The 20820-nt window shown below is 44.5% G+C and overlaps 6 protein-coding genes across 11 annotated transcripts; 2 read left to right on the top strand and 4 right to left on the bottom strand.

Moving 5' to 3' along the window:
- Window positions 1-336: 336 nt before the first annotated feature.
- On the bottom strand, window positions 337-4820 carry LOC108052258 (cellular tumor antigen p53). Of its 4 annotated transcripts, none has more exons than XM_017134617.2 (9): window positions 4724-4820; window positions 4354-4662; window positions 3848-3982; window positions 3754-3790; window positions 3665-3691; window positions 1569-1878; window positions 1262-1511; window positions 749-1170; window positions 337-688 (listed from the first exon to the last, which is right to left on the bottom strand). In XM_017134617.2, exons 1-9 carry the CDS (start codon window positions 4765-4767, stop codon window positions 666-668), a joined length of 1557 nt encoding a protein of 518 aa, XP_016990106.1. In that variant the 5' UTR covers window positions 4768-4820; the 3' UTR covers window positions 337-665. The 4 variants fall into 4 exon arrangements, with proteins under 4 accessions (XP_016990106.1, XP_016990107.1, XP_016990108.1 ...); XM_017134618.2 differs by having other exon boundaries at window positions 3866-3982; window positions 4724-4782; XM_017134619.2 differs by lacking the exons at window positions 4354-4662; window positions 4724-4820 and adding an exon at window positions 4136-4272.
- On the top strand, window positions 2284-3878 carry LOC108052260 (putative gustatory receptor 94a). The gene is made up of 2 exons (XM_017134622.1): window positions 2284-3715; window positions 3769-3878. The coding sequence occupies exon 1, from the start codon at window positions 2432-2434 to the stop codon at window positions 3644-3646; it is 1215 nt and encodes a 404-aa protein (XP_016990111.1). The 5' UTR covers window positions 2284-2431; the 3' UTR covers window positions 3647-3715; window positions 3769-3878.
- Window positions 4821-5160: 340 nt separating the features above from the next.
- LOC108052251 (cystinosin homolog) lies at window positions 5161-7462 on the bottom strand. Its single transcript, XM_017134606.2, has 6 exons — window positions 7352-7462; window positions 7194-7290; window positions 6951-7133; window positions 6461-6821; window positions 5806-6197; window positions 5161-5378 (listed from the first exon to the last, which is right to left on the bottom strand). Exons 1-6 carry the CDS (start codon window positions 7428-7430, stop codon window positions 5279-5281), a joined length of 1212 nt encoding a protein of 403 aa, XP_016990095.2. The 5' UTR covers window positions 7431-7462; the 3' UTR covers window positions 5161-5278.
- LOC123036926 (scaffold protein salvador) lies at window positions 7414-12815 on the bottom strand. 2 transcript variants are annotated; one of them, XM_017134604.2, is made up of 4 exons: window positions 11848-12815; window positions 10319-11242; window positions 10192-10250; window positions 7414-7472 (listed from the first exon to the last, which is right to left on the bottom strand). In XM_017134604.2, the coding sequence occupies exons 1-3, from the start codon at window positions 12675-12677 to the stop codon at window positions 10196-10198; spliced, it is 1809 nt and encodes a 602-aa protein (XP_016990093.1). In that variant the 5' UTR covers window positions 12678-12815; the 3' UTR covers window positions 7414-7472; window positions 10192-10195. The 2 variants fall into 2 exon arrangements, with proteins under 2 accessions (XP_016990093.1, XP_016990092.1); XM_017134603.2 differs by lacking the exon at window positions 7414-7472 and having other exon boundaries at window positions 9924-10250; window positions 11848-12814.
- A 259-nt stretch (window positions 12816-13074) lies between these two features.
- On the top strand, window positions 13075-14344 carry LOC108052254 (ubiquitin-like domain-containing CTD phosphatase 1). Of its 2 annotated transcripts, XM_017134610.2 has the most exons (3): window positions 13088-13160; window positions 13219-13406; window positions 13470-14344. In XM_017134610.2, exons 2-3 carry the CDS (start codon window positions 13247-13249, stop codon window positions 14270-14272), a joined length of 963 nt encoding a protein of 320 aa, XP_016990099.1. In that variant the 5' UTR covers window positions 13088-13160; window positions 13219-13246; the 3' UTR covers window positions 14273-14344. The 2 variants fall into 2 exon arrangements, with proteins under 2 accessions (XP_016990098.1, XP_016990099.1); XM_017134609.2 differs by having other exon boundaries at window positions 13075-13406.
- LOC108052253 lies at window positions 14290-19442 on the bottom strand. The gene is made up of 8 exons (XM_017134608.2): window positions 18792-19442; window positions 17490-17822; window positions 17236-17425; window positions 16248-16488; window positions 15970-16150; window positions 15699-15912; window positions 15354-15551; window positions 14290-15291 (listed from the first exon to the last, which is right to left on the bottom strand). Exons 1-8 carry the CDS (start codon window positions 18874-18876, stop codon window positions 14367-14369), a joined length of 2367 nt encoding a protein of 788 aa, XP_016990097.1. The 5' UTR covers window positions 18877-19442; the 3' UTR covers window positions 14290-14366.
- Window positions 19443-20820: the final 1378 nt, after the last annotated feature.

Genomic DNA, 20820 nt, shown 5'->3' with positions numbered 1-20820 from the left:
AAAAGCTAAAGTCGCCTGCAGCTGCGGCGCAGTGTCAACATCTGGTGTTTTTTATTTTTTGCTATCTCTTTTTGCATCCTCGCACATGTGCAACGTTGGCGAACGCATGCGCCCTGCTTGAGGTTGTTTTTTTAAGCATAGAACTAAAACCAAAGACGCGCAGATACGGGTATAAATAAAATATGTAAATGCAGCCCAGCGATTTTGACATATTAGCAGACTAGCTGAGATGAATCCCGAGAGCATTGACCGCACACAAGCCACACACATGTCACATAGCATGCGCTTTGCAGCAGGAGTACAGTAGGATCTGGGCATTGGCGTACACCACGAGGATCTGCTTTAAAAACATGGCAACTCTTTAATTACTTTACTATTGGCTTATTTGTACAGAGTATGGATAATTCATTCTTTGTGTAACACATAACTTTGTTTTCCTTTCTTAATTTTAATTAACAGCAGTATAATGTTATCAAAAATATGAAACTGTTTTCATTTTGGCTTATGCACACATACCATGGGAATATCACTTTTGAACGCCTAACAAACAGAGATTAATACAAACTTAAGAGATTTATAACTATACCTCACAGTTGCAACACTTTTCAAAGGTGTCTGATAATTCTAAGAATAGAGTTATAAAAAAAGTAAAAAAAACTCAAACGTCAAGGCAGCTTATAGGCACAATCTGTAAAGAAAGTCCGGTAAGTACAATTGCATTTGTTGATCTACCAGTTAGTTTACTTACTCTTGAGTGCCAACAGCTTCTTGGCATGTCGACGTAAACCCTCATGGTCTGGATTTCTGAGCACTTCTGCAGCCGCCTCCTTGATCATGCCCTCAATGCTCTGCAGTAGGCATTCCTTTTTGGGGCAGGTAATGGCCAAACTGTACTCGCCATTATTATATGACACTTTCCAATCTGTGATGGTCTCCACCTCGTGGCTGTCATTGCTCTCGGTCTCCTCCTTCTTTATATCATTCTTATACGACCCTGTGCGCCGACGCAACTTTGAAGGTTTTACATCCGGCTCATCTTCATCCGTGGCGTCGGCCGCTACGGACTTGCGTTTCTTGCCACCATTCATTTGGCGTTCGTCTTGGTTACGGTCACGTTTTGGGCACGTGCAGATTTTGACTTCCATAACCTGCTGTCCCACAATATCGCCACTGCAAGAGGAAAAACATGTTAATGAAAGTAGTTAAGATTACTTTATAAAAGCAGCATTGGATAGAGATCAATTCCCCACTCCAATCTAACCTTGTGTTCTCCAGACAAAATACCAAGCAGGTTTCCTTTCGGCCAATACAAGAATTTTGGCAGACAAACTTGAAGGCCAGGGTTTGGCGTACGTAGCCACCGCTCCGGTTGCCAGATCGACACATGTTCAGGGGAATCAGCACGGAATAACGTTCCGAAATGCCCTTGCCCTGAGCAGTTCCGCAGTACATGCTATTGGGATTCTCACAGCGCAGCAAGCTTTCGCGCACCTTTATGTTTTGACTGGTCACTAAAGGTTTGTATAAAAGAAAGTTAAAGATCGCTATCGGATAGTACATGCACTTACCGGGCTCCACGCTGAGGTGATTTTGGCATCGCAGCACAGGTCCGCTGACATCTTTGGAGAAGCAGAGAAACACACGTAGATTGAGTGGCTGTATGGGCATCTTCGCCTTGAACTGAACGTCCACGTTGAAGGTCTTGTCCATGCGAATGTAGAGCTTGTTTAGCTTCACCGAGAACATCCAGTGCGACTTTGGCGGCTCGTCTAGAACCATGCTGAAATTATAGCCACCGATGTTGTGATTCTCCAGCTTGGGCAACGTGTTCACCTGGCTCTGCAGATCCTGCAGCATCATCTCCCGCAGCACGGATTGCTGAAAAGATAAGCAGGGCATTATTTTAATGGTAACTCAATCCGGACCTACTTAAGAGATCCCACTTTGCGCTCGTAAAGCTGATAGAGCTTCATGTCGTTGCTTGCTCGAAAGACAAATGAGCTGTTGATTTGATTTTTTTCAATCTTTCACAAGTGCTTGAAATTTTCACTGACTGGTGACGACAAGTAGGAGAGTTCCTTCCTAATCGTCTAGATAAGTATGTGCTGTTCTCGGTTCTCTTACTCAAATTAACTGAGCGTATTTGACGTCATGTGGCTCTTATGAAATTGCAGGCAACTGCTGAGTCATATGGGGAATGTCGCTTGCCGCTCGCTTTTTCTGCTTTTTTTTTTGCCAACGCAACGCATGCTCAGTTTGTTTTTAAACGGCCAGCGTACAACAAGCGTAACCCGATGTGTCCAGATAGTGTCGGCCAAACTGACAGGTCCTTTAGATGGCATCAGTTGGATAGTTGGAAAACAATTAAGCAGTCATTAATGGATTTTCTGTGGAAAATTCAGCCACAGTCTGTATCCATTGTTCCTGAAAAATGAACTTGACCAGCGATTACGCGCATCGGCGTATGGTGAAATTGCTGACGATCACGCTGATAGTCTTAATGACCGCCTTTGGACTTCTGGCAAATCGCTATCGCCCAGGCCGCCGTGAAAGATTCCGCTTCTCGAAAGCATATCTGGCTTACGCCTTGCTTTGGACCATTTCATTCAGCTTGGTTTATGGACGTCAGATCTACAAGGACTACAGACAGGATCAAATTAATCTGAAGGACGCCATCACGCTGTACAGTTACATGAACATTACGGTGGCTGTTATAAACTATGTAACCCAGATGATTATCAGTGACCATGTGGCCAAGATGATGAGCAGAGTGCCTTTTTTCGATACCCTGAAATCACTCCGTCTCGACAGCAAGTCACTGTACAAATCCATCGCTTTTGCCTTGGTCAAGACACTTATGTTTCCTTTGACCGTGGAGGTGGCCTTTATACTGCAGCAGAGGCGACAACATCCAGAGATGAGTTTGATCTGGACCGTGTACAAGCTGTTTCCCTTAATGATTTCGAACCTGCTAAATAACTGCTATTTTGGAGCAATGGTTGTGGTGAAGGAAATGCTCTATGCCCTCAATGCTAGGCTGGAATCACAATTGCAGGAGGTGAACTTGCTGCAGCAAAAGGATCAGCTAAAGCTGTACACTAAATACTACCGAATGCAACGATTTTGCTCCATGGCCGATGAATTGGAGAAGCTAGAGCATCGCTATAAGTTGATATATGTGCATTCCGGGAAGTATCTGACTCCTATGGCCTTGTCCATGATCCTGTCGCTCATCTGCCACCTCCTCGGGATCACAGTGGGTTTCTACAGTCTGTACTACGCCATAGCGGATACCTTAATCATGGGCAAGCCGTACGATGGCCTGGGATCGTTAATCAACTTGGTTTTTCTGCTCATTTCGCTGGCGGAGATCACGATGCTGACGCACTTGTGCAACCACCTGTTGGTGGCCACCCGGAGATCGGCGGTCATTCTCCAGGAGATGAATCTCCGGCATGCAGATTCTCGCTATCGCAAGGCAGTCCATGGCTTCACCCTGCTGATCACTGTGACCAAGTTCCAGATTAAACCCTTGGGCTTATACGAGATGGACATGCGTCTGATCAGCAACGTTTTCTCGGCGGTGGCCAGTTTCCTGCTGATCCTTGTCCAGGCTGATCTGACGCAGCGTTTTAAGAAGCTCTAACTTAAGGATGTTACCCACCTGGCTGAACTGCATCAGATTCTCGGACTGTGAAAGGAAAATATTAATAAAGTTAGTAAGTTATGGTTTGTTAATGAGGAGTCACTCACGTTTAATCCCTGCAGAAACGCCATGGGCTCAGTAGTCCTGGAAGGATAAAAAATGAAAATGAAAAAAATGAAAAAATGAAAGTGAAGAAACCACCTTTGCTCTGGTACCCACAGTTCAGCTGTTCCCACCACCGCCTGATCAATATCCGCCGGCACATCCTCCACCGTGGAATCGGCCGATCCCAAGGATGCTTCGTTGGTCACCTGGATTTCATCCTCGGAATCTGTGCTGCGATGTGAAATAAAAATTAAAGTTAATGCCGAAATTGCGACTTAGCTGGACGAACAAACACAAACAAGTTAGCCGCCTCAATAGAGCAAGTACAAGCGTGTAGCAACATGCATGGTTACGTTTTCCCCGATTTCTTTAGATTGGTTGTACCTGACTTTGTGCCATGACATGGGCTGGGATATATACATTCCGGGCAGCTATATCTGATCAACCGATCACGTAGGGGGTAGGGTAAATGTTATAGATTCCTAAAAACTACCAAATTTACAGCCACTGACGACCACGGATTCTGCCATTCACCGTAAAACGCGAACAACCGCTCCAACCGATACTTATCGCAGCGGGCGCGTTGTTTTGAAATTGCTCACCACTTTTTTATGACTTTGAAAGATGTTTTGGAAATGGAATTATTATTGGCCAGGGTTCCAGAATTGCTAGCAAGCTGCAAGTTATTGTTGAGATAGGATCCGTCGGGTGTTGGGAGCTCCTGCGTCATTAGTTGCGAACATCCGCTGGCCATTAAACTTTGCAGCAAATTGGAACCACCACTGCTGGAGGACCTCACTGGTGGAATCGCCAATAGCTCATTGCTTACAAGAGGATACAAATCCAGTAATTCCTCGAAAGATTCAAGCATGAAAGTCTGACTATTGGTACGCGAAACAAACGAAGTGTTTCTGCAAAAAAGAGAGTGACGCCTTATGATTTGGTAATTGTTAGAGTCGTAGCGCCTCTTACTGGTTAATAGTCATGCTAATTGACGAGGTTTTCTTGAGCGACATGGCTGCGGATTTAAGAAAACTTTATTTCAGCACTTGCATTTGTATACAAAGTTGGCGTGCGTTTAGGGCTGTCACAGTTTACAAAATTGGCTATTACTATGGCAGGTGGCAGGGTTGCCAGCTTATCCATGCCTATCGATTGACTTATCGATTAAAAGTTTTCCCCTGAATAAGCAATGCTGCCCATTGACCCGCCAAATTTAAATATCTTTTAAAAGTCAAAGTCTTTTATTGGTTTGCACATTGTGTGCCACATCAAGACAAATGATTTCACTACATATCCTTTCGAATGGTTGGTTAATCTTCCGTAGGAGTTTCTGTTTCTAAAATTAAAAAAATATCTTTAGTTTTTTTTACGACTCAATCCCAATTTTAATCCAAAATATAACAATTAAAAGCCGCAGTTTATATAAAGCTTATGCAGCTAAGGCGTACAAATATATTTACAATTCTAAAATGTACAAAAAGTCGCTATTGGCACAAAGGGTTGTACTGCACACATATCAATGCGTTAATATTTCTCAGTCGTCACATCGCTCGGCGATTCATTTGATCGATTCTGGGCTTCTGTCTCGGTGGTGAGATCAGAACTCGAGGTTTTTCGGGAATGCCTGGGGAGAAATGAAAAACAGCACAGTAATGATAAGTGTACAGTGGTGATGGAAATGATTTCGGGTTAAGTATCATACAATAGACACACTTTCTTCATTAAAGAACAAATATTAAAAATTAATCGATCTTAAAAATATAATTCGAGTAATTTGAAAAGTAGTATTAAGTAGTATTAAATGATTGTCATTAAAAAAGTTCTCAACGAAAGTTAAGTTCAAGAGGAACAAGATAAAGTCATAAATATTCGATGAACCCTTGAGATATGTTGAGCTTACAGTTTAGGAAAATCTTCAATATGGCGTTCTGTACAGCCTACAAAAAATGTACATTTGATCTTAAAAGTTTTTAAGCATGTCTTCCTTTTTTCAATTAAAATATTAATTGTTCTCTCTCATTTTCAGAGCATTTAAATGTACTCTTGTTTACCTGTAAAACACATAATGCTGCAGCATGAAGAAAATGTCGAAGAGCACTGAAAACAGACCCAGTCCGAACTTGGTGGGATCCCCGAATATGGACTTCCAGTCGTCATAGTTGTGGGCATTCAGGATCATCTGCAGCATACTAAGAGTACCGCCCGTGAAGTCCAGCAGGATGTTGCCGATGCTCCAGCCGGAAGTGCTCTTCCTTCGGTAGTTCATCAGAGCCTGTGGTACGTACTTAATGATGGTGATGGTCAGCTTCACGTAGCTGCAGTAGTACAGGAAGTCCAACCAGTGGATGACTGATCCTCCGGCCAAACCAGCGGAAACGATCACGACGACGGCAAATATTCCTAGGATTCCATATGCAATAAACGACACTCTTTGCTGGGCCCTCTGTAGAAAATAAAGAAAACCATGTACTTAATGAATATATAGAAACAAAAATAGTTTCACAATTTGTATACCTTATCACACCACCTAAACTGAATGTGATTCATTTTAATAGCTATTTTTGATTAAAGCCCATTTACGTTTTAGTACTTAATGGCAGTTCAATTGGATAATTGTTGTCACTTTGTTGATAAGAATGTTCTAGGTTTAATGGGTAAAAAATTCCCAATTTACTTTCGAAACAATTATTTATCCATTATTATTACCTGATAGAAAAAGCACTGGAGGATCGTAATGATGGTGGCAAACATGGCATGTAGGGAGAATACCACATCATTGAGCATCACGGGATTCACGCCAAGAGGATGTCGCACTTGGTACTCGTCCTGCAGATCCTTAATGAAGTATAGGCCGCAGTTAAACATACTGTACAGAGTGAAGCCCACGATATTCAGGGTCACGAAATCGAAGTTAAGACCCTCCACCGACTTGCGGCGGAAGTTGATCCAGATCTGCGGATAAAAGGACACCGACCAGGCCACAAAGTACACCCATCCAAACACGAGCGATGTGTATATTATAGCCCGTGATTTGGCCACTGTCACTCGCACAAAGACATCCTGTACGCTGGTAAAATCGTAAAATAGAATGAGTTCTTTGTCGATATTTGCCGCTTAAAGTTATATTTAGTTACTCAACCAATTATATGTAATTAAAGAATACATTAATATCTTTTTATTCAAAGAAATTACTCACATCTCACTGTCTGCAACATCGTTATCGGCGAACACATTCACATAGCCGGCACTCAGGCCAGTTATCACCACCGACTGATTCTGGGTACTGCCGGCTGGATAAAAGAATGACGCAGGATCCAGACTCAAGTGGGTAGGGGAATCCGTGCGCAGCTTCACTTCCACATCGGTGGTTAATAAATCGCTGAAATATTAGAAGACTGGTTCGATATCGCTTTGATTTCCTTGCAACTTAACAACTCACGTGGCGAACACCACGAACGTCTCGTTTGTATTCAGGAGAACGGTGATGTCATGGGAATCGACGGTGAGCTGACTGCTTTGGCCATTTCCCAGCGCAACTGTGGATAAGCGAATTTCTTTGATTTTCAAACACCTTTTCTGGATGGTGGGCAATCTCACCTGTGGCCAGGAGCAGGAAAGCCAGACGGAATGTGCTGGCATGCCGATCCATTCTGGTTTTGTTTGTCTTCTTATTCATGCGTGAGCTTACAGACCTGATGGCATCTTCTTCAATGAAGCCCTATATGGGTATTGATTTAAACGTGAATTACTTCAAATGACCAATTGACTACAATCGAGGAATCAGTACTTTGCAGTCTGAAATGCAACTCCTCGATTTAAGTGCAAATTTAAATTCAGTTATTGACTGAGAATAAATTGAAACGAATAAAAAACATTTGCTCTACTTCAGTTCTTGAATTGAACTTTTATTTATTTTGAATGTAGAGATTGCTATAAAATTGAGATTACCTATTATTTTGTTTATTTATTTCTTTTCTTTAAAGCTTTTAGCATATTTCTGTATATATCTGTCGCTAAAATCTACGTGTACAGAATTTTCGTGTTGTGATAAAATTGCTGCGTGAGTTGGCAACCTTCAACAAATGTCGATCAATGTTACAACTTCGCAATTAGAGCAAACTTTTGCACGGCACACGATCTCGAGCACACTCTTTATTTTTGGCCCGTATCAGGAAATACATGGCTTTGTCGGTCAGTCGTAAAACCGAAAGATTCCAGACTATTTATATTGCGAGAGGTTTATAGAGGAGGGCCGTGACAAGGCGTTTGTGAAGAAGTGTAAATACCGCGTGAGAATGGGCTTATCTCAATCAATGAAACTGATAGTGTCAATCGAGTTTATTCGTATTATTGCGGCAGTGTGCCACAACTTCCAGATAGCCAATAGATTGGGAAATGCACTGCGATCGCCAGATAACCACTTAGTATTATTCTTATGGCAAGTCATGATCCGGCAGTGAACTTGGCTCCCTATAAATCATTCATTAACAAACATTAATTTTTAATATAGCCTGCTGAATAAACATTCATACTACGAAGGACGAAAAGAACATAGAATATTTATCTTTTCATTTTACACTTTAATGTTATTATTTTAATGTTTTTCACTTAATATTGAAAAAAACTGATGACGCTTAAATAGATTCAATGTAAATATTTCACATAAAAACTCGGCTTTGATGTCTAAATTGTATCTATTTATCTTAATTGCGTAGTCAGAAACAATATAATGTTCTTTTGTTAAAAAAAAACCAATTGTCTAAATAACAGCCATTCAATCACAATTCCGAGCACGAGATTCGACTGTTTTGCGTCTGTTTCAGCCGGATTAGAACTTTCACTGGCGTCTGGGAAAGCAGTGCGGAGATTTCTGCGTCCAACGAAACACACATTTTTCGAACGTTTTGATCGAAATAAAGATTAAGTGCTCAGAACAGGCTGTTTGCCAAGTGATATACATCACATCACTCACGTTAAAATTAAAGTTAAACAATGTGCCTAACTGGCGATTAAACGGGTGGTAATGGCGTCAAATGAGTTCGGAACCGATGGCGACTCTCCAGCAACTGAGTGCGCGATTCAATGGAGCCGTTTAAATATTGGAGCGGTGCAGTCGCTGCGCAGTCAGCGGCGAAGTCGACGTCGGCAGCGACGCCCCAAACAACAACAACAGCAAGCACAGCAATTGGAGTGAGAGCGAATTGTTGTTTTATTATATTTTATTTTTGCACTTGAGAACCCATCAGCAGAAAAAGTGTGTACTTCAGTGGGAAAAACCAAATATTTTGACAACACATTTCGGGAATGGAATCTGCAACAGGTTTTTGAAATAAAACAATAATTTTTGAGCTATCATTTCAAAAAGAACCAATTCCAGGCGCTCGTGTATTGGCAATAAACATTTAACAACTTGCATCTTTATTCTTACCATACTTAAATAAAAAAAAAGAAGATCCTCGAATGAGTTTAATCTGAAAGTCAATTCAGTCATATTTGTTTACAATGAGTCTTTAAATTGGATTTCATTTGTATTACGGTTATCCCAAAAATGTACAATTAATAAATGTTGCTTTCTTTGGACTTTGTAATATTATTCATATTTAAAAATTGTTTTTTTTGCTTTTCAAATGTTTTGAAAAGCTTTGGGGATCGTTTAATCAGTAGTACTTATAAGCAATTCTTGAAGTCCAATTGTAAAGGGTATATCCCTCAAGCATACTGCAAGCTATAAAACATCTTATCAGCAGAAGAAACATATTGTGGGCCTTCAGAAAGAGCAACAGTAAAGTTTTATTAGCATACGATAAGGGCAACGGCTCTGAAATATCAAGTTTGACTAAATGGTATACGAGCGTTCCATCGGAGACTAAAAATAAGCAAAATCAAACAAAAACAAATTCCAGATTCACTTTCTACAAAGTTTTTTGCTGATGCAGAATCAGCCACGATCCACTTGTGCCCAATGCATAACTTTGCAAGCGAATCGAAAACTTGGCAGGGAGCTCGGAAATATGTGCCAAACCAAAACAAGCAAGACTTGGCCACCAACTGTTGGCCCTTGTTTACGCTTCGGGGCTAAATTTCGAAAACATCCGGGGGAGAATCGGACTCCACTTGAACAAACTGTGGGGGTTCACGTTGCACGGCGATTACGATTGCACTGGCTAAGTAAGATGATCAGTAAACCAGTTTAATTTTCACATTTTACAAACAAACACCAAGCTCAAATCACAGTATTGAATATATAGAACTTAACACATTTCTACGTTATAAAAGGCACTCCAACTGTCATGGATTGGCTTGGCTCCCTCCTGGTTTTGTCTTGTCTAAGGCACTGATTTCGCGATGAGTCGATGGTTAAATAAGTTAAAGGTCGATTGCAGGACACTATAAACTATATAGCTGCTAGCGAGTATGCGGTCTGATTCAGTCGTCACCTGGTCATTGGTTTTGGTTCTGACCGGCGCGTCGATTCTTCTCGAGTATCAAAGCGCGACTGAAAGTAAAACAAGAGAGTAGTACCTATTTACAGCGGAGAACATGGTAAAGCGACCGCTCACTCACCGGTAACGCTCATAGAAGCCCACGATGGTGCCCAGTTCCTGCTTGAAGAGCCGCACCAGCATGCTGTCAAAGCCCTCCAGCTCCGGCAGACTGAACATGTTGAACTGGAGCAGGTGGTCCTTGGAGGAGTCCGCCTCCGAGTAGACGGCTAGCCACTTGGGGATCTCCTCGAGCAAGTAAGGATTTGCAGGCACCAGGGCGTTGTGAGTGTGGGTGGGCGGAGCGTAAAGCGACGCCTCTGGCCGAATGGCTTTAGGTGGCTCAGCTGACGTGGTGTAGACGTAGTAGGATGTCAGGCACGGATGCTGACGCTGGCACTGCCCGGTATACTGGTTTTCATAGTAGGTGCCGTGCATTTTTGACACCACGCGCCTCCAGCCCACCGGCAGTCCCTCGCGCTCTAACGGATGATTCCAGTGCGTGGTATGGGCATTGTGATCGATGTAGTATTTTCGCCCGTGCAGTGTGTACTGCGTGGCCCAACCGGGAGGCAGGGGCAGCTCCTCGGGCTCCGTGAGCGACTGCTGAGACGGTACCTTCTGCAGGGAACCATTGGCACTGCCTCCCGTTCCGCCAGCCGCACTGGGCGGAGTTCGCGGTGGGGCGTACAGAGATTGCACTGAGGTAGAGGCGCCGCGAACGCTGCCAGAGCTTCCGCCACGACCGCTGCCACTAAGCGATCCTCCGCCGCTCCCGGAAGGCACTGCCAGGTGACCCTGGTGGTGGTGCGGCGGAACCACGGCCAGCGTGGCCGACGAGGCCGTCGTGTTGCTGTAGATCGGCGACTCCGAGCGCTGCGACTGGGTGGCGCGCATCGAGGAGACCCGGTAAGGGTTCTCGTAGATCGGGTACGAGTCGCTGGAGTAGCTACCGCTGAGATGAGGTGCCAGTGGCTGCATCTGCTGCTGTTGCTGCATTGGGGACCTGTGGAAGCAGAAAAGGTGGTTCTGAAAAAACAGTTGATCTTTTTAACTCTACACACTACCTGGCCAAATTCCTCATACAGACCTTCGAGAAAACGTATAAATAGGTTCTTGTTAGAATTTTCAAACTGTTAATATTATAAAACAAACTGGTAAACACGATTTTTCAACTCAATTTCATGACTTGCAGTCTTTTTTAATTGGCTAAGCTTTTTATTAATTATTATTCTAAATTTTATTATGGACCTCAGTATCAACTAGTATATATATTAAAAGCATATAAAAAAGTACATTGTCATTGTTTTTCGTTGATAATGAAAGTGTGGAATTTCCATATTTAATTATATATTATAATGATCTCCAAATAGTTGCTCTCTGAGATTTAAACATTTACGTTAAAAAATCTACAAAATATTGCTAAAACATTGCTTAAAATTTGATTTACATTTATTTTTTATTTGTTGAAAAGGGTCTATGATAATCAACACGAAATGCTTTTTTGTACCAGCTTGGAATCCTATTAAATATTTTCGCTTTCTTTTGTTGCCCTATTTTCTTGCCAATAGTAACTTTATCTATTTATTTTTAAATAAAGCAGTGGATTACCTTGTGGGTTGGTACCGTGGCTGTCGTTCCCTGATTGACATGGCAGCCGGATCGAATCGTAGTGTGGAGCCGAATGGCGTGGAGGCGTGCTGCTGGTGGATTTGGGGATGCTGCTGCTGCTGCGGCGGCGGGACGGCGTAGTGGGCGGGCGAGTGTGGCCGCTGTGGCAGCTGCATCATGTTGGCATAGGAGGCGCTTAGCAGGCCATGATCTGCATCATAGCTGGCGGCGCCCAGGTGAGGATGGTGTTGCCGCTGAGTGGTGGAATAGCTGCGCTGGAATCCTCCGGCTCCTGGGGCTGGTGACGATGTGGTCTGCAGCAGAGGCGACGACTGCTGGCGGCGCATCCTCTCGATCTGCTCAATGTTCACGTAGTTGCTGCTGCTCTGACTCAATTGGTTGCTGCTGGCCCGGAATTGGTGGGGCGGCAGTGGTGGATGGGTCAGCACATGGGGATGGGCGGGATGGGGCAGCGAGTGGGGATTATGGTTGAGCGGTGTGTGCTGCTGCAGTGGCATCTGACTCTGGGCCCTCCTGGCATGGTAGTAATCCGGTTGCGAGTCCGTGCAGGAGTAGGTGTTCCGGCTGGTGCTCGAGCTGCGCGGATGGAACTCGCAGCTCGGCGAGGTGCTGGCGCAGCGCTGAAGCGACTTCTTTTTGTTGGCCCGCTGGTCACTTGTCCACACATTTATCACCGGAATCTGCGGCGGGGTGTCCTTCTTCATGTACTTCCCCACCACGCCCTCCTTGTGAGACTGCGATTTCTCCTTGCTGCGCCGCGAGAGCATCGTCGGTTTTCGGTTGCACAGCAGAATCGTTAGATAGTTCATGCAGACTCTGTTTGCACTCTGATCACGGTTCCATATCTTTGTTTTAGTCCATTCTCCAGCTAAATTTACGCTTTTTGCCCAAGTTTTTGTTATTCAGCTGGGGGCCAGTGTTGGTAAATGCGCGATGATCGAAACTGTTGCTCATTGTTAAAATGTAAGGGATAGTCCTGTAGAAAAATTGGGTAGTATAAATAAAATATATGAACGTTTTCATCATTTTCAAAGACAAAAATAAAAGAAGAAGTTTCTAATAATACAATTTTTCTTACCTTTTCTGGCAAGCATACAAGAAATAAAAATTGACAAGAAGGAATCTCTCCATACAATCTAGATAGTTTAAAACAATCGATGCCCGCCAAACCCCTAATATCGATACCATTGATAGTGGCATCGATAACTGGACAGCTCTGCTGCATCGACGCTCCAAACTGTTTATTTGGGCTCCAAAAAAAAATAGATTCTTGGAGTTGAAGAAAATTTGTAGTAATAATAATACATCAGTACTTCTGTATTATCATAAAAAACTTTTTATGTTGTGAAGGCTTTATAGCAAAACAGTTGACTGAAAGATGGAGGTCAAGGAAGTGGTGGTGATTGTAAAGTGGAGCGGCAAGGAGTACCCGGTAGACCTCACTGACCAAGACACTGTGGAGGTGCTGCGCCACGAGATATTCCATAAGACACAGGTCCGCCCCGAGCGACAGAAGCTGCTCAACTTGAAATACAAAGGTTAGTCTATGATAAACCCCAGATCCGAGGATTCCCGGTGATTCAAGATCCAATGACTTGCAGGAAAAACAGCAGCCGACAATGTGAAGATATGCGCCCTGGAACTGAAGCCCAACTTTAAGCTGATGATGGTGGGCTCCACAGAGGCGGACATCGAGGATGCCTGCAGCCTGCCGGAGGATATTGGCGAGGTGGTTGATGACTTTGACGACGCAGAGGAGCGCGAGGAATCGGTGGAGCACTCCGCCGTATACTTGGCTAAAGTGCAGCGCCGCGTGCGCGATTACAAGATTAAGGAGCTGTCGCCGCCGCGCGAGGGCAAGAAACTACTCGTCCTGGATATCGACTACACCCTTTTTGATCACCGCTCGCCGGCTGAGACGGGCACGGAGCTAATGCGTCCATATCTGCACGAGTTTCTGGCCTCCGCTTACGAGGACTACGACATTGTGATCTGGTCCGCCACCAGCATGCGTTGGATCGAGGAGAAAATGCGACTCCTAGGAGTGGCCAGAAACGAGAACTACAAGGTAATGTTCTACCTGGACTCCACGGCCATGATTTCGGTGCATGTACCGGAACGCGGAGTGGTGGACGTGAAGCCGCTGGGAGTGATCTGGGCTCTGTACAAACAGTACAGCTCCAGCAACACAATCATGTTCGACGACATCCGGCGCAACTTTCTGATGAACCCCAAGTCCGGCCTGAAAATCCGTCCCTTCCGTCAGGCCCATTTAAATCGTGGCACGGACACGGAGCTGCTCAAGCTGTCCGACTACTTGCGCAAGATAGCCCACCACTGTCCGGACTTCAACTCGCTGAACCACCGCAAGTGGGAGCATTACCATCCCAAGAAGAACTCCTGAATTCTACCGCGATTGCATTCGTTTGTAAAATTCGCATAGGCTTATGTTTATTAAATTAAGATGCATTTTGTACGCATTGCGTCCCAGCCGAATGTTAGAGTGTGTATCCGCCCTGGTCCGCCCAGTGGACTCGTCTGGCCTCCAGGTACTCCTCGTGCAGCCGCCGGCGCTCGTCCTCGAGCTTGGCCAGCCGGCGGTAGCGCTGCAGCACCATGCCGCAGCCGAAGAGCAGGGCCACCTGGCAGATCAACCAGAATATGAACAGTGCGATTAGAAGGCTCTGATTAATGCAGACATTTTCCAAGTGCAGCTGGTCGTCGATGCCGGCTATTAGCAGCACTCCCCGCTCGCCGTACATATAACTCTTGGCGTTGCTCTGGTCCGGTCCATGCACGCGAATGTTGTAGTTGAGAGGCAGTTCCTCTTGCGCAGTGAAATGGGTTCTATTGTCTTGTTCCGGGGCCACATCCACCACGGTCGAGATGTACACTGGGTTCTGGACCCGCAGGTCTTCGGGTCTTCGACCTGGCTGATCCGCCTGCCGCCTTCTCCTCTGCCAAGAGGGACTCGCACAGTTACTAGGCGAGCAGCGTTCCACGCAGAAGCGGATCTTCACATCGAAACTCACGTTGGCGGTTCCAGAGAACTTGAAGGCATGAAAGCGGGCGCGCAGCATGCTCCTGGTGGCCGAGTGAACCCTTTCCAGGGCCGGAAACACACTGGCATCTGTAGGACAGCCGCGCTCATCGATCAGCAGCACGTAGTTCTCGTTGTCCGAGGTCTTGGCCACCAGCGAGGTGGCACGAAAGTCCGGTAGCGGTGCCAACTGCAACTCCAGGTGCTCGGCCAACTGCTGCGGGCTGTACTCCGCCACGATCTGAAGTTCAAGGTTCTGGCCAATCTGCACGTCGTTGGTCTCGTGTTGATGCGACAGATCCACAATCTGGAGCGTGATGCTGGGATGCGGACTGGGGCCACTGCTGCTGTTGTAGTGAACTACGCCTTCGTGAGGAAACATGCTTCAGGGATTGAAATAAATGAAAGGTTACACAGAAAAGACTAGGTCCAGCAGGAGACTCACTGCTCGGCGTACTCCAACGAGGACTCCAGGGCAATGGCACTGGGCACGTGCTCCGAGGCTTCCACGCTGCTGTCCCGGACTGAAACTCCCAGCGAGGCGGTGGCGTTACTCTGGATGCAGCCGACCTTGATGAGCCGGTCTCCCTGGGTCTGAACATTTGGGTTGTTCTGGATGACCACCAGGGCAGAGATAAAGGTTCTGGACGAAGGCAAGATTTTGGAAGAGGTAAGAGATAATGTTGTTGAAAGGAACTACTAATTTGTCTGGAGATCTTTTTAAGGTCTTGGATTAAAGGGTTAATTCATGTATGTTCCAATGAAATGGATAGATACCTATGTATCTCACCTTTGGTATGCCTGTGTCATTTCGTAGGCACGCAGGATGCCGCATCGGTTCTCCTTGAGCTCGGTGCCGATCTGGAGCGTCAGCAGGACACTCCCGTTGCCGGATCCTCTGGCCAAGCAGTCCTTGGAGTGCATGCTGGCATAGATCTTCCCAGCGAACCAGTCCTTGGGGTTGTACTTGATGGACATCTCATCGCGGGTGCAAAATACCCTAACTGTGGGGAATAGTAACGATTAAGATTTCAGATTCCACATCCAATGGGATTACTTACCATCCAGGCACTTGACCCTCCGCATGTAGACGGAGTTATCCCGGAGCTTCAGGCTGCGTGGACCCAGGGACACAATGTCCTCAGAGTGGAGGAGGCACTCGGACAGGGAGAGCTGGTTCACATAGTGGAAGGAGACGCCCTGGCAGTAGAACTTGGTCTCGTGCGAGCACAGCGCCTGACACTGCAATACGGAGGTGGAGGTCATCAATCACTCAACCGACTCCCATCGATTTCGATTACAATCATAATGCGCGACAGCCGAAGCGCGGCGGACACACCTCTTTTTGGGAGAGGCCCAAATACCTGGCCTCCGCGTAGATGAAGCTACTGTTGGCGTACAGCTCGTAGGAACAGTTGTCGCTCTCGACGGCCCGCTCATGGCACTGGTTCTCCATGTACTCCTCGTCGTACGGAGCAGCCCGGAAGGCGTCCGGTTGGATGGTCTTGTCCCTGTCGCTCAACATGCATCTGCCCAGGCGGGGGGATGGACTCTGGCCAGGACCCGCCTCACCGCGGAACCTATGCGGAAAATCCAATGGGGAGTTGTTCAAAAGGGTTTAGACTTTAAATAATCAGCGGGTGATTTATGACCCAACTGCCCAAAACTGATGAGATTTATGTAGAACACATACCTATGCAATGTTTTCGTTGATCAGATACTCCTATTGAAAGTACCCTTTTAATAAAATTTTTATAAAATATTAGCTTAAAACTTGACAATAACCGTTTCCAATAAAATCATCATTATACAAAAAGGAATAAGCTATGTTTTATGAAGATCAATTATATCTTTATACCTGAAAGGTAACAGCAACTTCTACAATTTTTGGAACAGTGGTCTAAGAAATATCTGATTAAAGATTTATTAAGAGTTTGGAACATATGATAAAACCACTACTTAAAGTTCAAGAATTCATTGCCGAACAATGTAGTTTTTCTGATTTTTAAAAACTTTTAGAATTTTGAAAATATTTAATTGTTTGACTGGTCCTTTTAATTTCTCACTAAAGTCTAATGTACAAAGTTATAATGTGCTTAATCTGCTTTTAGTGTTAAGCCATTATACACTTTACTTAAGGTCCGCTAACAAGAGCAAATTTAAAAATAAAATTAATAACCTATCCCATCACAGCCTGGAGTGATGTCATGATCGGGCGAAAAGCCTCGGCCATGCATTAAAAATGCACAACAAAGGCAATTAATTTGTCCGGTAACAACAACAACAACAACAAACCACCAACAACCAACCACCAAGCAGTCAATTACCGCTCACGATTGTTCCGATACGAGGGCGCAAAGGAGGCGGAGAGGCATTTAAATTGGCTTTCGAAGAAGCAGCGCTCGGCGCACTCACGCCGCGTGACCAGCGTCGCAATGGTCTTCTTGCTCTGGAAGACCAGCGTGCTGCCGGGTATTTTGGTCAGTGCCCACAGACGCCCTCGGCACGCATCGGGAACTGCAAGGTAGCAATGGGTTACAGGCGGCTGAAGGTCGGGAAAGCCCCCATCCGGATTACTCACCTCGGAGGCAGGTCTTTTCGTAGAACACGGCCTCGCCGTCGGCCACCAATGGCAATTCCCCCGAAATGGCCAGATATCGCGAGGTTCGTTCGAAATACGAGTAGCCATGGCACTCGTCCGTGTCCAGCAGATGCACATAGGCAATGCAGTCGGGATCCTCGTTGCAGATCCGCCAGCATACCTGGCTAACCGGAAGTTCCTGATCCTTGAAATTGCTCGCCATTTCCGGGCCGTTGATCAGGTTGCCCTCATTTAGATACTCCAGTGGAGGTCGGAATCCGACTATCTTCTGCAGCTGTAACTGGTGCAGCGGACACTTGAGCAGCAGGGCAACTGGGGGGCAGAATGGAATGGAATGCCGTGAATGTGGCTATAAGCTAGGGGATCCGCATGACTGCAAGCCAAAACATTTTTCAAATTGCCGAGCAGTCATAATAGGGGATCGCATATCGATTTCGATACTGGGCTTGTGCACTATTGTGACTGGGCATCAATTAATATAAAATGTTTATGCATAAATAAGCAATGAGAAATTCAATCAAGCATCTGTAAGGTAAAGCCTTAAGTAGGGGGTTTGAAAATGTCTGAGATTTCAGAGGGGAAATAATTTACTGAGACAAGAAACACAATTGTAGAACTTGAGACAAATCTTTGCTTTATGGGAATTGAATTTAGAGTGTAAAATACATATAAACATTAAAATTTGTTCTCTGCTTACAATTCTTTTAAAATACGTAAAACTACCAAAGATTAAGCACTTAGTGTTAAGGATATTTTGCTTCGAATGTAAACTGAAACTATATTATTTATTCGATATATTGTAATGGAATATTTCGATGCATTATTTATATAAAAGTTTTAATTTTGAGTTCCTTTGAAATATTTTCAAATAATCTATAAAAACGATGAGAAATCTTTTATAGTTTATAGAACTTGGATTTTCCCTAATTTAAGTTGCTTAGATTATATTCTCTTGCTATTAGCACCAAGGCATTTCCTTGTGTAGGTTATTCTCCCATTCAAAGTATTGCAAACTCGTTCTCAGGGTGTTTGTAAATAAATCTATAATAATAACAGCTGACATGCACCCTCTCAGCGACTTGTAAATTGATCTAAGCTGTTTTGGCTTTGGTTTTCCACTTCGCTATTGAATGCAAATTGCGAGTGCATCTTCACCGCTCTCGGAAAACACTCTCTGAATTCGCTGAAACCAGGTAAGCGGCTAAAAATACTGAATGAAACGCGGTGAGACGCTTCAGGTGAGCTTGGGCCAATTGGCAAGGTTAGCTTAGAATAACTCACCGCTTAGATTCTGCTGGAGCATTAGCAAAATCGCTGCAATCGCTAATTTGCATAGCCAGGGGGTGGTTAAAATTGATTGGTGCATTGTTTTTCAGATGCGTTTTTGTGGTTGCGGCTGCAAATCGTTTGGCATGCTCGTGTAATAAATTGTAATTGATTTTTGGCTAGTACACGGGTCAGCCTCGTAGACGCATTACACGAACAGGGCTATTTATACACTGGCTTTTTGCTTGTTTGCCTGTTTGCTGGTTATGTTTGGCACAGTTTAACACTTTCGGCACGTGCACGGATTGTTTGCCACTCAATCGCCTGCAGATTGAACTATTTGCATATGCAAATGGGCCAGGACCGAGAATCCGGGTCCACTTCAGTTCAATTCTGAATCCTGCCCACTTGTCATGAAATATAAATTAGCCCGATGTGGGTCAGTCAGCATCGTTGTGCTAATTACTGCCAAACACGTTCATACTCGGTAAAACATTATTTATGCATTTGTTTTGAAAATATCGCGTGGCTTTGGCTTTGACTTTAGCCACCTCCATTAGCCGAATGCACTTTGTTATATCTGTTTATTTTATTTAACTTTAATTTGCTGGGGCGATCGTTGGGGCAGGCGCACGTCTGACTCGCGCGACTCTCGACTTGCAAATAGCCGACTCTGATCTGGGCTCTCGGTCGAGAGATCCATCCCCAGAGTCGCAGGTTTCGGAGCGCCAGGTAGACCCGGAGACTCACTCCGAAACGCTGCGTATGTAAATGATATGAATGCTTCTGACGCAGCAGCCGCAGTACACTGTGAAAAACAGATTATTTTCGATTCAGTGAAATATTTAAAAAGAAAATGTTAATTCATTGATAATACTTTATATTAGTATCCTTTTTAATGTATTGAATAACAAAAAGGTCTGAACTTGATTTTTTACATTTATTATTTTATATTTACATTTAATTTGTTTTTGTTCATATTAATTACTTCCTTTAAAAAATACATTTTTTTTGAAAATTCTTGTGTTTTATAGTGGTAACCAATTATAACTATTTAAAGAACATCGAAATTAATACCTACTTTTGAATTTCAAAAATGGAAATGAATAGCTTTTAATCATATGAAAGATAAATAAATTATAAATGATGTAATATATGGAGAATATTGATTTAAAAAAAGAACTTGTTCACGTAAACCACAAGCCTTTATCAAAACAATTTTTTTTGGTGTTAACTCAATAAATATTGAAATTTTGAACTTTTTATTTAACATTTACAAGTGTAATTTTTGGTTGCAAATTTGTAACACATTTAGGTATATATTTCAGGGATTTGGACATATCTTTCAGTGCATTGGGAAAAATATTCGATAGAGCGTCGACGTCGCGGCTAACCGAGCGTATGAGAAATTTCATGTCAGCGTCGTCGCGAGATTGCTGATTAGATCGCTGGAGTGTGTCGCGGGCGGAGCAGCCACCGAATTGCTCGCTGGCTCGATTTCAATGTGCAATAAACAAAACTATTTAACGCTTGCGAAGGGATTTCGACTGGGGGCAGGCGGGGCAGGGCGAGGTCCCATCCCGGGGCATGGTTCGGTTCAGGTGGGATTGGGATTGGGACTGGGATCCATCGAACAGACAGCACGTCTAGCCATGCATGCTGTCTTTCCGACAGTTTGTTTGTTTGCACAGTTGCGCCCAGCATCGCTTGTTGTTGGATTCAATGGCACTTTTAACAGTTCAGTGGGTTTGGCGTTGACAACGTTTGTTTCCCCTTTGTAACTGCTGCTTCCGAATGACAAATGGCCGTGCCGTTGGCCCCTATCTTGGCTGAAGTTGGGTTCTTACCTGTGGCAAGAGCAAACGGGCCAATTCCGTCGTCAATTGTTTATCGTTAATTAGTGGCAGGTAGCCTTTAATTAGTGTGTCATCAAAGGGCCTCCCAGTTGCGCAAGGTATCGGCAGTGTGCGATTTGCGATGGCGAACTGTGCGTGACCTTTGCGGTTGGCACTTGGAACCCATTGGCAAGTTGGCCAAGGTCGAC

This window comes from Drosophila rhopaloa, unplaced genomic scaffold, assembly GCF_018152115.1.
Source record: "Drosophila rhopaloa isolate 14029-0021.01 unplaced genomic scaffold, ASM1815211v1 contig_178, whole genome shotgun sequence".
Taxonomy (NCBI): Eukaryota; Metazoa; Arthropoda; class Insecta; order Diptera; family Drosophilidae; genus Drosophila; species Drosophila rhopaloa.
Note: the sequence above shows the minus strand (reverse complement) of the source record. Positions and strands in the feature narration are given on the sequence as shown.

What these genes read in the sequence shown, in the direction of transcription:
- LOC108052260 (XM_017134622.1), top strand. Translation starts at nt 2,432, where the DNA reads ATGAACTTGACCAGCGATTACGCGCATCGGCGTATGGTGAAATTGCTG.
- LOC108052258 (XM_017134617.2), bottom strand. Translation starts at nt 4,767, where the DNA reads ATGTCGCTCAAGAAAACCTCGTCAATTAGCATGACTATTAACCA. An exon ending in ATCTGATGCAGTTCAGCCAG is followed by an intron (nt 1,879 to 3,664) that starts GTGGGTAACATC and finishes TTATCTTTTCAG; the next exon opens with CAATCCGTGCTGCGGGAGAT. An exon ending in TTTTGTCTGGAGAACACAAG is followed by an intron (nt 1,171 to 1,261) that starts GTTAGATTGGAG and finishes TTCCTCTTGCAG; the next exon opens with TGGCGATATTGTGGGACAGC.
- LOC108052251 (XM_017134606.2), bottom strand. Translation starts at nt 7,430, where the DNA reads ATGAATAAGAAGACAAACAAAACCAGAATGGATCGGCATGCCAGCACA. An exon ending in TTTCCTGCTCCTGGCCACAG is followed by an intron (nt 7,291 to 7,351) that starts GTGAGATTGCCC and finishes GCTTATCCACAG; the next exon opens with TTGCGCTGGGAAATGGCCAA. An exon ending in ACGTTCGTGGTGTTCGCCAC is followed by an intron (nt 7,134 to 7,193) that starts GTGAGTTGTTAA and finishes CTAATATTTCAG; the next exon opens with CGATTTATTAACCACCGATG.
- LOC123036926 (XM_017134604.2), bottom strand. Translation starts at nt 12,677, where the DNA reads ATGAACTATCTAACGATTCTGCTGTGCAACCGAAAACCGACGATGCTC. An exon ending in CCACGGTACCAACCCACAAG is followed by an intron (nt 11,243 to 11,847) that starts GTAATCCACTGC and finishes CTGCTTCCACAG; the next exon opens with GTCCCCAATGCAGCAACAGC. An exon ending in GGCTTCTATGAGCGTTACCG is followed by an intron (nt 10,251 to 10,318) that starts GTGAGTGAGCGG and finishes TTTTACTTTCAG; the next exon opens with TCGCGCTTTGATACTCGAGA.
- LOC108052254 (XM_017134609.2), top strand. Translation starts at nt 13,247, where the DNA reads ATGGAGGTCAAGGAAGTGGTGGTGATTGTAAAGTGGAGCGGCAAGGAG. An exon ending in GCTCAACTTGAAATACAAAG is followed by an intron (nt 13,407 to 13,469) that starts GTTAGTCTATGA and finishes AATGACTTGCAG; the next exon opens with GAAAAACAGCAGCCGACAAT.
- LOC108052253 (XM_017134608.2), bottom strand. Translation starts at nt 18,876, where the DNA reads ATGCACCAATCAATTTTAACCACCCCCTGGCTATGCAAATTAGCGATT. An exon ending in GAGGGTCAAGTGCCTGGATG is followed by an intron (nt 15,913 to 15,969) that starts GTAAGTAATCCC and finishes TATTCCCCACAG; the next exon opens with TTAGGGTATTTTGCACCCGC. An exon ending in TCGTTGGAGTACGCCGAGCA is followed by an intron (nt 15,292 to 15,353) that starts GTGAGTCTCCTG and finishes CAATCCCTGAAG; the next exon opens with CATGTTTCCTCACGAAGGCG.